Source organism: Elephantulus edwardii, unplaced genomic scaffold, assembly GCF_000299155.1.
Source record: "Elephantulus edwardii isolate Elephantulus edwardi_28Jun2011 unplaced genomic scaffold, EleEdw1.0 scaffold00086, whole genome shotgun sequence".
NCBI lineage: Eukaryota > Metazoa > Chordata > Mammalia > Macroscelidea > Macroscelididae > Elephantulus > Elephantulus edwardii.
The window spans coordinates 1,339,985-1,352,068 of record NW_006399836.1 but is presented as its reverse complement, the minus strand read 5'-3'; the positions used below and the strand labels follow the sequence as shown (position 1 = coordinate 1,352,068).

At 49.4% G+C, this 12,084-nt stretch overlaps 1 protein-coding gene across 2 annotated transcripts in view; it reads right to left on the bottom strand.

Moving 5' to 3' along the window:
- The window catches only part of ARFGAP3 (ADP-ribosylation factor GTPase activating protein 3), a 67,693-nt gene that overhangs the window by 35,054 nt on the left and 20,555 nt on the right, over positions 1–12,084 (bottom strand). Inside the window, exons 4-9 of one of the 2 annotated variants that reach the window (XM_006890053.1) lie at positions 10,724–10,855; positions 10,322–10,405; positions 9,197–9,284; positions 3,795–3,854; positions 2,692–2,738; positions 1,900–2,042 (exon numbers count right to left, since the gene is read on the bottom strand). In XM_006890053.1, the coding sequence (XP_006890115.1) occupies positions 1,900–2,042; positions 2,692–2,738; positions 3,795–3,854; positions 9,197–9,284; positions 10,322–10,405; positions 10,724–10,855 (554 nt within the window). The remainder of the gene's footprint in view (positions 1–1,899; positions 2,043–2,691; positions 2,739–3,794; positions 3,855–9,196; positions 9,285–10,321; positions 10,406–10,723; positions 10,856–12,084) is intronic. The other variant, XM_006890054.1, reaches the window with a different exon arrangement.

The following is a 12,084-nucleotide window of genomic DNA, read 5'->3' as shown; positions in this document are numbered from 1 at the left end:
GGGAGAAAAGTGCAACAATGAATGAATGGAAATTCAAAGTTGCTGTAAATTTCCATTGACATTAATAATAAATTTTAAAAAAACACAGCATTTAAAAAAAAAAAAAAAAGACTTGCTGCCTTTGAACCGTAGTGCTGGAGGAGAGCGTTTGGGACATCCCGTGGATTGCTGAAAGGACAAACAGATCTGTCCTGGAGGAAGGGCACCAGGGTGCTCCGTGGAGGCAAGGGTGGGGCCACTCACCCCACACACTTTGTGCATGTTGTCAGGAGAACACTCCATGGGGAAAGCTGTCAGGCCGGAGAAACAGAGGGCCAAGGGCGAAGGGGGAAGATGCCACTGAGGACTGACAAAGCAATGGCAGCAATGGTTTTACGTGTAGCAGAGGGTGAGGAGGGCGCCACCGCGCTGGGCAGGGCTCCAATCGGTCGGACACAGGGATTTGTGAGTTAGAACTGACTAGACAGTACTGACTAATGTTTTCTCTTCTTAAAGTCTTGCAATAGCTCAGAACTAAAATTCTGATAAAATACACATGAAAATAGGAGGAAATGCTGCATAAATAGACAAAGCCCACAGAAAGCAGGTCCCAGCTACTGTTGCTTCCCGAGCTGTGTCCGTCCCCATCACCTCCCCTTTGAGTACTTCCACGCGGCCACACGGGCTCCAGACGGCCACAGCCCAGTGTCCCCAACGCCAACCGAACTTCTCATCAGCTTACTATCCGAGGCTTTCGTCCTCACTGGGTAAGCCTCAAATCAACACCCTGGGAGCTCTGGGACCACCCACCAACACGGCGTGTGACGAGCAGCCGAGTCACCCAGTGTCCACGCACCCGTCAGGGGCAGACTCCTCGCTCTGCACTGCTCCTTCCACTCCTACACTGTCCACACGTGTCCTAGCCCGCCCGCCCTTCTGAGGACCTTCCTGGTCTATTTAGTACCACTTTCTTAGACTTCCTGGTCTATTCAGTGCCACTTTTTTTTACTTTGTGCTTCTTGTTGGTGATTTTGCTATTGAAAGTGGCCCCCAAATGCAGTGCTGAGGTGCTAGTTAAAGGTCCTAGGCCTCACAGAGAAAACATCCATGTGAGACAGGCTTTGCTCAGGACGAGGTAAGTGTTGCTGGTGGCAGGTGCGACGCGACCACCAACTAGATGAACTAAGGTCTCTCAGCCCACAAGCACAAAGGCAGGAGTCGCCCAGCTGAGGAAAGCGCTGTGACCAGAGTCTCACAGAAGCTCAGCCCTGAACTCCTGCAGGGAGCAAGGCCTCAGTATTCGCTGATTCCACATCCATGGCGCCTGTGTAGAGCGTAATTAGCCAGACTCAGAACTGACGGCAGATAAAGCCAGTCTCCTGGTTGGTCTCCTGTTCCAGGTTCTTCTAGCCTGGGGTAGGCCTTCGGAACCCACCGGCCAGTCGGTGGGATAACGATGAATCAGCCTGCTCTGTGAAGCAAGTTGCTGTTGGTGGTGGGCGACACTGCACTGCTCCCAAGACTCATCTCAGTGACTCCGTGGACGAGAGAACGAAGCACTGCTCTCCCCTGAGCCACCACACTCCTGTGGCCTTGAGCCCCGTGGGACAGGTCTGCTCTGTCTGTTGGGGTCACAATAAGTGGGGTTTTCTGGCTAGTGGGTATGATGTGGCCTACCCTATTAGCCTCGACCTGGTCACTAAGGTCACCCCAGCTCTGCTCCCACAAGCCCAGCAGATGGGACACCAGTCTCTGTCCCTGTAACCTACACTGCAAGCCCACGCCGTACCGATTTCATAAAAGTATAGTCTGTCCACATACCCTTAAAAATAAGAAGCCTTTGGAAAGCAAACCTCGAGGTCACAGAGTTAACGGTTTCATTCACTGAAAACATACTAACATAAACTAGATTCCACTTACATCAAGTCCTCCCTGGGCGCTGTCCGGGCCAGCTGGTCTTCCTGCTCCTTCATTTTATCCACAGCTTGGGCTTGCTTTTCAATTTCATTAAAGCTTTTGTTCTCCAGTTTCTGGGCTCCCAAACTTCCTTTTTTGGCCCCGAGCTAGGAGACACACGAGATGCTCATGGACCCTCTCTGTGTGAGAACATCAGGGACACTGACTGTGGTCCACTTCACGCCGGGGCCCTTCCTGCTGGGACAGCACCCCACAGACGTGCTCCTGCCTGGTCCTCACAGCTCTGTGAGCTGGTCCTGGTGCCATGCTCCGTTCACGGATGAGAAGAAAACTGAAGCATGTTCACAGGTGACTTGGCCAAGATAACCCGGCCAGTAAGCCACTCACACCCAGGGTTCAAACCCCGGCACCTGCGCAGAGCCGTGAACTCATGACTTATTGAAAGATTCCCAGATGCCTGCTCAGCCTCACAAAACGTGACTGCACAGAAACGTACACAGCACGATCTCCCTGGGAGCCTTTGCGAACGTCTTTATTTCCTGTTGGGGTGTTTGGGTTTTTGGGGGGGAGCATCTTTTTCCATAGACTGCAGAAAGATAAAACCCTAGTGGTATAGAAAATACCCATCAGGATTAACAATCACTACTGTGAACAAAATAGAATTCTCCCGCCAAGCCACACCGATGGAGCAAAAGAAAAAAACATAAATAGCTAAAAACCAAGAGCAGGGGTGGCTTTCCTGAGCACAAGCGATTCTAGAGCTGAGAAGCCAAGCCTTTTCCACATCATACTCACTCCTTTTTTAGCTGGATTTGGTTTCTTTTTAATGATGGAAGAAATCTCTGCCAAAAAGTAAAAAGAAATTAATCAGAATTGGTGATTGCATGTTTAGTGAGATCTGAATTTTTTTTAATGTTGTACATTGTCATTATCCTTTAGGAAGGCATGACATCCCTACGCTTGCTTCCTAGAAGATCTAAGTTTACCGCTGCTGCTGGGCACATTTTCACCACTGGTAATATGTTCTGTTCTTAAAATGATATTTAAGAGACTGGCAATTTTATTTTAAATTTTCTAAAAAAGATACTATCTTTTTAAAATTTATTATTATTATTATTATTATTATTTTTGTGGGTGTACCATCAAATCAGGTCTGACTGATATAGGAGGAGATTGTCCCTCCTTCTCCAGCAGAACATCTGGTGGATTAGAACCACACACCTCTGGGATTGCAGTGCAGCTTCTTGCCACAAGGCCACCAGAGCTCACCAAAAGATACTATCTTTTAAGTGGAAATCTAAGAACAGAAACGCAGCCCCCGTGAGTGGATAACATCCCTACACTCCAAGGGGGAGAGAAATGCCCCACATTTTCTTTTGGTCACTCGCTCTTGGATCTGAATCGTAGAGGTTACAAGACTTATCCCCAGGACTTGTCGACCAGGTGACACATGAGGAGCATGGACGGAGGACCCTCGCTTAGTTTTCATCAAGGCACAGGTTTTCCAATGAATGAGGTGTAATAAGTGCCAGCCCTGAGTGAATTAAAATTCCCTGACAGTAAGTATAATGTTAAAGATTAAGTTCACTTATTATAGCATCAAAAAGGCAAGAAAATGCTAAGAGTCCTCGAGTCCGCAGGGATGCTGAGGGAGGTCTGACCCCTGCTTTCACACCGGGAACATGAACCCCGCTGGACGCTGGGCAGCAAACCACAGGCATCAGCGTGGTCACGGGCAGGTGCACCGTCACTGCTTTCACAGGCATGCAGCTGGCGAGGCCTGAACAGCAGTTCTTATTCCACAGAGAGGCAATGATAGCTGGGGTTACAGAGCTCAACTAGTGAATGAATCACCGGCTCCGTCTTACTGAACTCCAGAATCAGACCACTGTGCGTACCTGAAGCTGCCTTGGGCGGGGCGTTCAGACCCTCCACGTTTGGTCCTCGTTCTGGTTCACCTGCAAGTCAAGCAAGAGGTTGTCAGGGCAGGAACAGACTCCCCGACTCAGCCATCTGCAGCATTATGTTCCCATCTTTAGCCTGTGTTTACGGAGCAGATGCTGGGCTCGCTGTTCCGGGGTCAGGATATTTTACGTACTCTAGGCTCTGTCTAACATACTTTGGACATGTTGTGACAAGAGACCGGTCCTTGGAGAGGGACATCATACTTGGTAGGGTGGAGGGACAGCGCAGGAGGGGAAGACCCTCTATGAGGTGGACTGATTCAGTGACTGGGGTAACTGGGATAGGAGTGTCAGAGACAGTGAGATTGGCACAGGATAGAGCAGGGTATAGGGCTGTTGTACATAGGGTCGCTATGAGTCGCAGGCTACTCAACGGCACATAACAACAATAACAACAACAGTATTTCCAAGTTCTTTCTCATATAAATGCTGTGCTTTCATTTAGCAATTCTCAGGCCCTGGGGACATGGTGGCACAGTGCATGGTGAGCTGCGTTTCTAACCCAAAGGCCTCGTGTCTGCAGCAGCTCAAATCCACCTTGTGAGAAAGAGGGATGGTCTTCACTCCTTACAATTCACACGCTCGAGAGTCACTCTAAGTCCCTCAATGGCAGTGAGTCAGACCGAGTGAGGCCCCTGACTGTGCAGTGGATGACCCACTGTGGGCCTCACTGCTCGGACCCTGGAGGGGCATCCGTGAGCAGGAGCCTTCGAGCAGAGCAATTCAGGCCCACGTTCCATTCGTGAAACTCTCTTTTCCTCTCTTTTTTCTCATTGTGTAATCCTCAAGTCCACTGTCAGGGGCTTCTGCAAAATAGGGAGGAGCAGTGATGTCAGTTTTAGGACCAAGGTGCACCCGATTCAGGCCACGCATGGTCTTTTCTCAGTCATGCATCTAAGAGCTGGACTATACATAAGAATGATAGATTATTTTTTTATTTTATTAATTTTTTATATGTGTACCGTCAAATCTGATCTGACTGGTACAAGAGGAGATTGCCCCTCCTTCTCCAGAAGAGCACCTGGTAGATTTGAACCGCACACCTCTGGGACTGTAGTGCAGCTTCTTGCCACTAGGCTACCAGAGCTCCTGAGAATGATGGAAGATTTGATGTCTTTGAGCTGTGGTGTCAGAGGAGAGCACTGAACATCCCATGGATGGCCAAAAGAACAAAATATGTCTTGGAGAAAGTGCAGCCAGAATGTTCCTTTGAAGCATGTCTCAGACACTTTGGATGTGTTGCTAGGAGGCGCTATAGTTCTGGGATATCGTGCTTGGGAGGGTGGAGGGACAGTGAATGAGAGGACCCTCAACCAGGTGGACTGACACAGTGACTGTGGCCATGGGCTCTAGTGTGTCAGGAACTGTGAGGATGGCGTGGGACAGGACAGGGGTCAGATCTGTCTTCACAGGGTTGCCAAGCACCGAACTTGACTCCACGGCTTCTAACAACACTGGTGTTCTCCAGAGGCCAGCCCCTCCTGATGACGTGTCCGAGGGGTGTCCGACAAGCCTCACCATCCTTGTGTCTGAAGAGCATCTGACTGCACTTCTCCCAAGAAGCTTTGTTCGTTCTCTGGCCGACCTCGTTGGTCCGTATTCCTCTCCAAGACCACAACCCAGAGGCACCGATTCTCCTTCGTTCGTTCTTAGTCATTGCCTGGCCATCTTACCGTAAATGATCTTGCATTTCTGTTAACAAAATCAGCTGAAACATCAGGCCTTTAGAAGTTAAATGTATCTCATGTGACATGGACCCTTTAACATCAAATAGGCCTTTTATGCTACTGAGTTGTCACGGCGACAACAATCAAATTACCTTCTATATTGCTATAAAATACATAGCTTATTAAAAAAAGAGGATGAAAGTCACGCAAATGCCGAGGACTTTCTTTCATAGGGTCGCAGTCTAGGACTCAACAGCACTTAACAACAACATGAAAAAAGATACATAGTTTGGGGGGGTGGGCAGGGAGAAAAGTGCAACAATGAATTACTGGAAATCCTAAGTCTTTGCAAACTTTCATTAAAATCAAGAAATAAATTTTTTAAAAAGGTACATAACTTATTGTCAGGATAGTGGGATTGTAGGAACTAAAACAGCCACAATCCAGTCGGAGGTTTATTTACATCTTCTTTGTAGACAGGTATTTAAGGTCACACATTTTTGGTGAAGTCATACATTGTTCATCATACAAAAAATAGTTATCACCATATTAAGGAAACCAAGCCTACTGTCTGCATGGGAAATTCAAGTGTATCTTCAGTTTAGAATTTTTCTTAGTTTGAAGATAATTTTGTAGAACAGAAATGGTAAATTTGTATCCAGTCGAATGTGTCCATCTTTTCCTCACAGGAGGCTTGAGTACACACCCCCGAGACTCTTCCACAAGGGTAGTCAAGGTCACCGTGTCCTCCCCTAATGCAAAGCTTTCATGTCTAATAATTACGTCCATGCCCCACGGGGATTCAGTTTGGTGTAAGAAGGGAGGAAGGAAGGAATTCATTAGGTCTTTTTTTTTTAACCTCAAAATGCTAGCCAGTTGTCCCCACTCCGTTTCTGTTCCTACAGTGTGAAGTGTCCCTTCCCTGACCACTGACACAGCTACTGGAACAATGAAGAACTGGGGTTTCAGAACTGGGGCTCCACCTTGGAGGGACAACGCAAGACCAGGAAAGGCACCCCTATTCTATATTGCACTCTCCATGACTCCGCTCCAAAGGAGCTCAAAACCTGTCTATATCTTCTAGGAATCTCTTCTTGATTAATGTTACTCTCTGACATTCTGGAAAACTCTCTCTGGGCAATCTTCTCAGCACCACACTGCTTGAGAACTGGTGGGCTGCCTTGTCTTCTCCATTATGCCAAGTGCCCTAGAGTTAGCCTCACCCCAGCACTTCTGATGGTCCCACACCTGCCAGTTCACCACCACAAATGCCAAGTGTACATTTGTGTTGCTAATTACCAAGAACACTCTGGCTAAAACAAGGTGTTTCATTTGAAAACAGAAAGAGTTTGCATCTTGTTTAAGGTTATTTATGTTTTGTAAATCATTTTAAAGTGTTTAAGCAATGGATATATTTTTATAATAACTCTAATGCCTTGGTGGCGAGGATTCTGGGGCTTCGTCTAACATACTTTGGACATGTTGCCAGGAGGGACCGGTCCTTGGAGAGGGACATCATGCTTGGGAGGGTGGAGGGACAGCGCAGGAGAGGAAGGCCCTCTATGAGGTGGATTGATTTGGTGACTGGGGTAATCGGGATGGGTGTGTCAGAGGCAGTGCGATTGGCACAGGATAGAGCAGGGTTTAGGGCTGTTGTACATAGGGTTGCTATGAGTTGCAAATGACTCGACGGCACATAACAACAACAACTCTAATGCTGGAGTTAACAAATAAAATTAAGTGTGAATCACTGTTTTGTTAGGTCCAAGCCGCCTCCTGCTCATAGCAGCGCCCTCCTGTGAGCAGAACCCTGCACCATCCCTGTTCTTGTGCACTGTCGAGTCGGAGCTGACCCATAGCTGACCCTCCAGCGGGTTTTCAGAGGCAGTTAATCACACAGGAGATTGCCCATCCTTCTCCTGCGGGGCAGCTGGTGGCCTTGAACCACATGCCTTCAGGACTGCAGCACAGCTTCTCGCCACTAGGCCACCAGAGTTCCCTGGAGCAGAGGAACCCAGCACCATCCTCATTAGGTCTCAACTATCTACAGAACAGGGTGCTCCGGTGGCTTAGGGGTAAGGAATTGTGCTTCCAGTGCAAAGGTATGTGGTTCAAACGCACCAGCTGACTCATGGAAGAAAGATGGGCTGCTTCCTCCCATGCGACTTACAGCCTCTAAAACCCTGCTGGACCACAGATTAAAACAGGCGGGGGAGCCTACAGCGAAGGATGGTCAGCCTGCAGAAGCAGCACAAGGGCAGCAAGTTGAGTGACTTTTAAAAGAGCTGCTGCCGCCTGCGGACCAGCAAGAAGGAAGTGAAGAGAGCTGGAAGGCTTAGCACAAGTCAGCTCCAGCTTGCTGCTATGACAACAACGTTTACATACAGTGCTTGGCTTTGAGTTTTCACTGAAATCTCGGTATTGGAGAAAAAAAGCAAAATATCAAAAATGCAGCCACTATAGCAATGAATCCCAGAGCACTTAACTGGGCTCATGTCAAATCTGACCAAGAAACAGTTGTCGGAACAGAACAAAGGAGTCAGGAAAGGTGTGCTTCAGGGTTCTAGCCTTTCTCCACTCTCGGTCAATCTGTGTGCTGGACAAATCGTTTGAGAAGCTGGGCTTTATGAGGAAGAACGTGGTATCAGGACTGAGCAGACTCATCAACAACCTGCATTACGTAGCTGCCACAACCTTGCTGGCTGAACGTGCTGAGAGGACTTGAAAGGCTTGCTGGCAAAGATCAAAGACTACAGGCTTCAACAAGGTTTACATTCTCACATCAAGAAAACAAAAATCCTCACCACCGGGCCAGCAGGTAACATCATGAAAGATGGAGAGAAGTCTGAGGTTGTAGTGATTTCAGGTGTGTGTGTGTGGGGTGGGGGAATCCACAACCAGCACACAAGGGAGCGGTCAATAAATCAATAGACTTGTTGCACTGGGAACACCTGTCCTCAAGCGTCTCCTTAAAGGGCAAGGACGTCAGTTTAAGGTTTACGCCTGACCCGAGCCCTGGTATCTTATGCATCTGAAAGCTGGGACAGCAAATAAGGATGACAGAGGTACTGAGACCTTTGAACTGTGGTGGTGGCGAAGAGCACTGAAAATCATGGAGGGCCAAGAGACCAGCAAGTCTGTCTTAGAGAGGGTGTGACCAGGCTGCTGTTACGGACGTGTCATGTCTCACTACTTCGGGCATGTTGTCGGGAGGGAGCAGTCCTCGCAAAAAGACATTATGGTGGGAAAGTGCAGGGTCAGTGAAGGCAAAGAAGACCCTTGGCAGGAAGGACTGATACAGTGACTGTCACAACGTGCATCGGACACAGTAAGGGCGGTGCAGGACAGGGCAGGAGTTGGATCCGCTGTCCACAGGGTTGTCAGGCACCGCCATCAACTTGACGCCACCTCGCAACCACACCACAGAAATCTATCAGCCAGAAACTGAAAATGCCCGACCATTTCAAATGATAATTAACAGTCTGGACTGTTCCTTCCATAGCATCCCACACGCGCATGTGCCTGTGTGTGCGTGCGTCTGTCTGTCTCCGCACTGCATCATTTCCCGCAGGCATCTTCAGCCGTCAGCACACACAGATCTGCGTCTTTAGCCACGAGCCAGGCCTCCCAACCACAGAGCTGCACCCGCCGCAGTTCGACGGACCCTACCTTCATTATCCTCTGGAGCGGTGCCCGCGGCCCTAGGTGCCAGAGAAGCCAGCTCCGGCTGTGCTGATGCCCACGATGTGTCACTTCCCTGAAGGAAGGTCATTAACAGACAAAGAAAGCAAGCCATTAGAAGTTATAAAACCAAATCAAAAGGGGGAGAGGGGCCGGGGAGGGAAGGCGGCTAACAAGTTCCACAGCCACTTCTGAGTACCTGCCTCAGAGGAAAGGAAGAATAACGTTAAAACATGCCTATTCTCAAATGGTACTAGTGCTCAAATGTCTTATTTCTTCCTCTTTTAAAAAACTACTTCCTTTAGAATCACTTTAGGACAGAAAAGTTGAAAGCTGGTCCAGGGCATTCCTCCCCAGCTCCCTCTAACTTCAGAGCAACTGCAAACCCAGAGCCATGAGCTGACCCCTCAGAGCACAGGGATGCCCGAGGTGGTGCCCCTGCCCCGCCGGTCCACTTCCCCAGAAGCAGGCCGGCTTAGTGTCACAGAGCAACTGGCAGGTCTGAACCACCAACCTTCTCCCCATGGCCCGCACCTGGTTAGGAGCCAAGCTTCTGAACCATGGCACCCCAGATCTCTGACTGCACACACATCCCATGGTCGACGGTCAAAATTAAGAAAACATCACTGGCACCACACTATTGATTATGTTCCAGACTTTGCTTTTCACAGCCATCTTTTTTCTGTTCCAGGCTCCAGTGCAGGACCCCGCAGACACTGCACCTCTTCAGTCTCCTCAGCTGCTAGACACAGACATGTGACTCCAGCCTGGCCAGCAGGCCGTGAGCAGCAGTGCTGCTGTTACCTCCAGACTTTCTCACTAAAGGTTGGCCCATGAAGGTCTGCCCCCTTCCCACTGGCTGAGAAAGGTCCTGGACTAGAGCGGCTGCTCTGGCTTCTGACACGGAAGCCACATGTGCAGGAGAGCAAAGGACCACACCCCACACCCTACAGGCCCTGGCCTAATGGCTTATTTGTTACAGTGTATTTGTTATAGGATCATTTGTTACAGCAGCTTATCCTCTATCCTAACTGATACATGTTAGCCATACACACTCTACAGGAGTCAGAGTGAACACATTTTAAGATTAAGTCAAGGGTGACACATACTTACCTCTGCAGGAACGTGAGAAGCAAAGAAATCCTCCTCTTTTGGTGGAGGGGAGGAGCCTGGAACCACACAGCTGTCGAGCCACAGCTGGGACCAAAAACAAAAAACGAGCCTCGATTAGCCCGCAGCCAAGGCTTCCTCCCACGCCCCTCACTCCCCTCCCTGAGACCCCTGGCAGCACTGGGCTTCTTCCATTATTCTAGCATCCCGAGGTCTGACATGACTGCAGAGGGGCTCTGAGTACCCCTGACCCGTGTCCACCCTGGAAGCTGTGTCGCCCCGCTGTGTGAAGCCCAGTGCCCCAGACCCGCTGACCATTCCTGGAAAGGGGTCAAGCAAGGCTTCCTCTCTCAATGCAGGCTCCTCGGAGAAGGCTGGGGGTAAAGGGTGCCCGACGGGACTCACATCCGTGCCGTGCTTCCGTGTGGCCTGGGAGGCCAGAGACTTGACCTTCTCCCTGTAGAGCTGGGCGGCGCGGCTGTTGTACTTGAAGTTGGTGTCATTGGAGTCACACCCGTGCTGGTGGAAAAAGGAGGACTGGGGAAGGAATGGACACTGGTTATACAAACAGGGCCTGCAGGCCCCCAGGCTGACCGGAAACGCCACTTCATGCCCGCCTGGGGGAATTCTAAGTACTGTGGAAAACTCAGCAACTGAAACCTCAACAGTCCAAACACCACGCTGTTGTTGTTGTGTGCTGTCAAGTTGGAACCACACATAGCTGACCCTCCAGTGGGTTTTCAGAGGCTGTAAATCACACAGGAAGAGACTGCCTATCTCTCTCCTAGGGCAGCAGGGAGATTCCAAGTGTTTGCCTTTAGATTGGCAGTGCGATCCCTTTCCTCCCAGGACACCAGCACTCCCGTTGTTGTTACTGTTGTTGTTGTTGTTGTTAGGAACCACGGAGTCGAGGACGACCCGTGGCAAGCTGTGTATGTACAACAGATCTGAATCTGATGAGATTAAGACAGAGTTTCTGTAAAAAGGATTCAAATTTTTCTTGCCAAAAAAAAAAAAAAATGGAATTCTCTTCACCAATGTAATACTATGTTTTGGTAAAAACAGGTAAGAAACTTGCATCACAGGAGCTCTGGTGGTCTAGTGGCAAGAAACTGCGCTGCAATCCCGAAGGTACATGGTTTGAATCCACCAGATGCTCTGCTGGAGAAGGAGGGGTGATCTCCTCCTGTGTCAGTCAGGTCCAACTCAACAGTACACACACACACACCCCAATCTGCATCATAATGTGAAATAATTGGCCCTTTATCGCTCTGTGGTGCTGTGGTCAAGGAATCCAGCTGTGAACTTAACAAGTGCCCATCTGAACCCACCAGTGGCTCTGCTGGAGAAAACTGGACAGTCTGCTCCCCTCAGGACTCGCCTGGAAGCCCCGAGGGCGACCTGCTCCCCTCAGCACCCGCCTGGTAGCCCTGTGGGTGGTCCTGCTGTCCTCAGGGTCACGAGGAGACACAATTGACTCCATGGTAGTGGGTCTGGGGAGTTTGGTTTTGAGTTATTCTGAAATTTATGTTGGAAGCAGCCTTCCAGTCAGAGCAACTTTCACCTCAGGAGACGTCAAGTTCTAAATCGAGATTTTTAACCAACCAGTTAGGAACTATTCTAACATTCCCGTTTCTCTTTAACAGAAGCCACTACACAGGTAAGATGGCAAAGCACATGCAATTGGAGGAAACCACTGTCAAGCACTTGAGGACCCATGCACACTGTGATAGAGGCTAATGTGACTGGCAGAGGGCCCAGCAGAC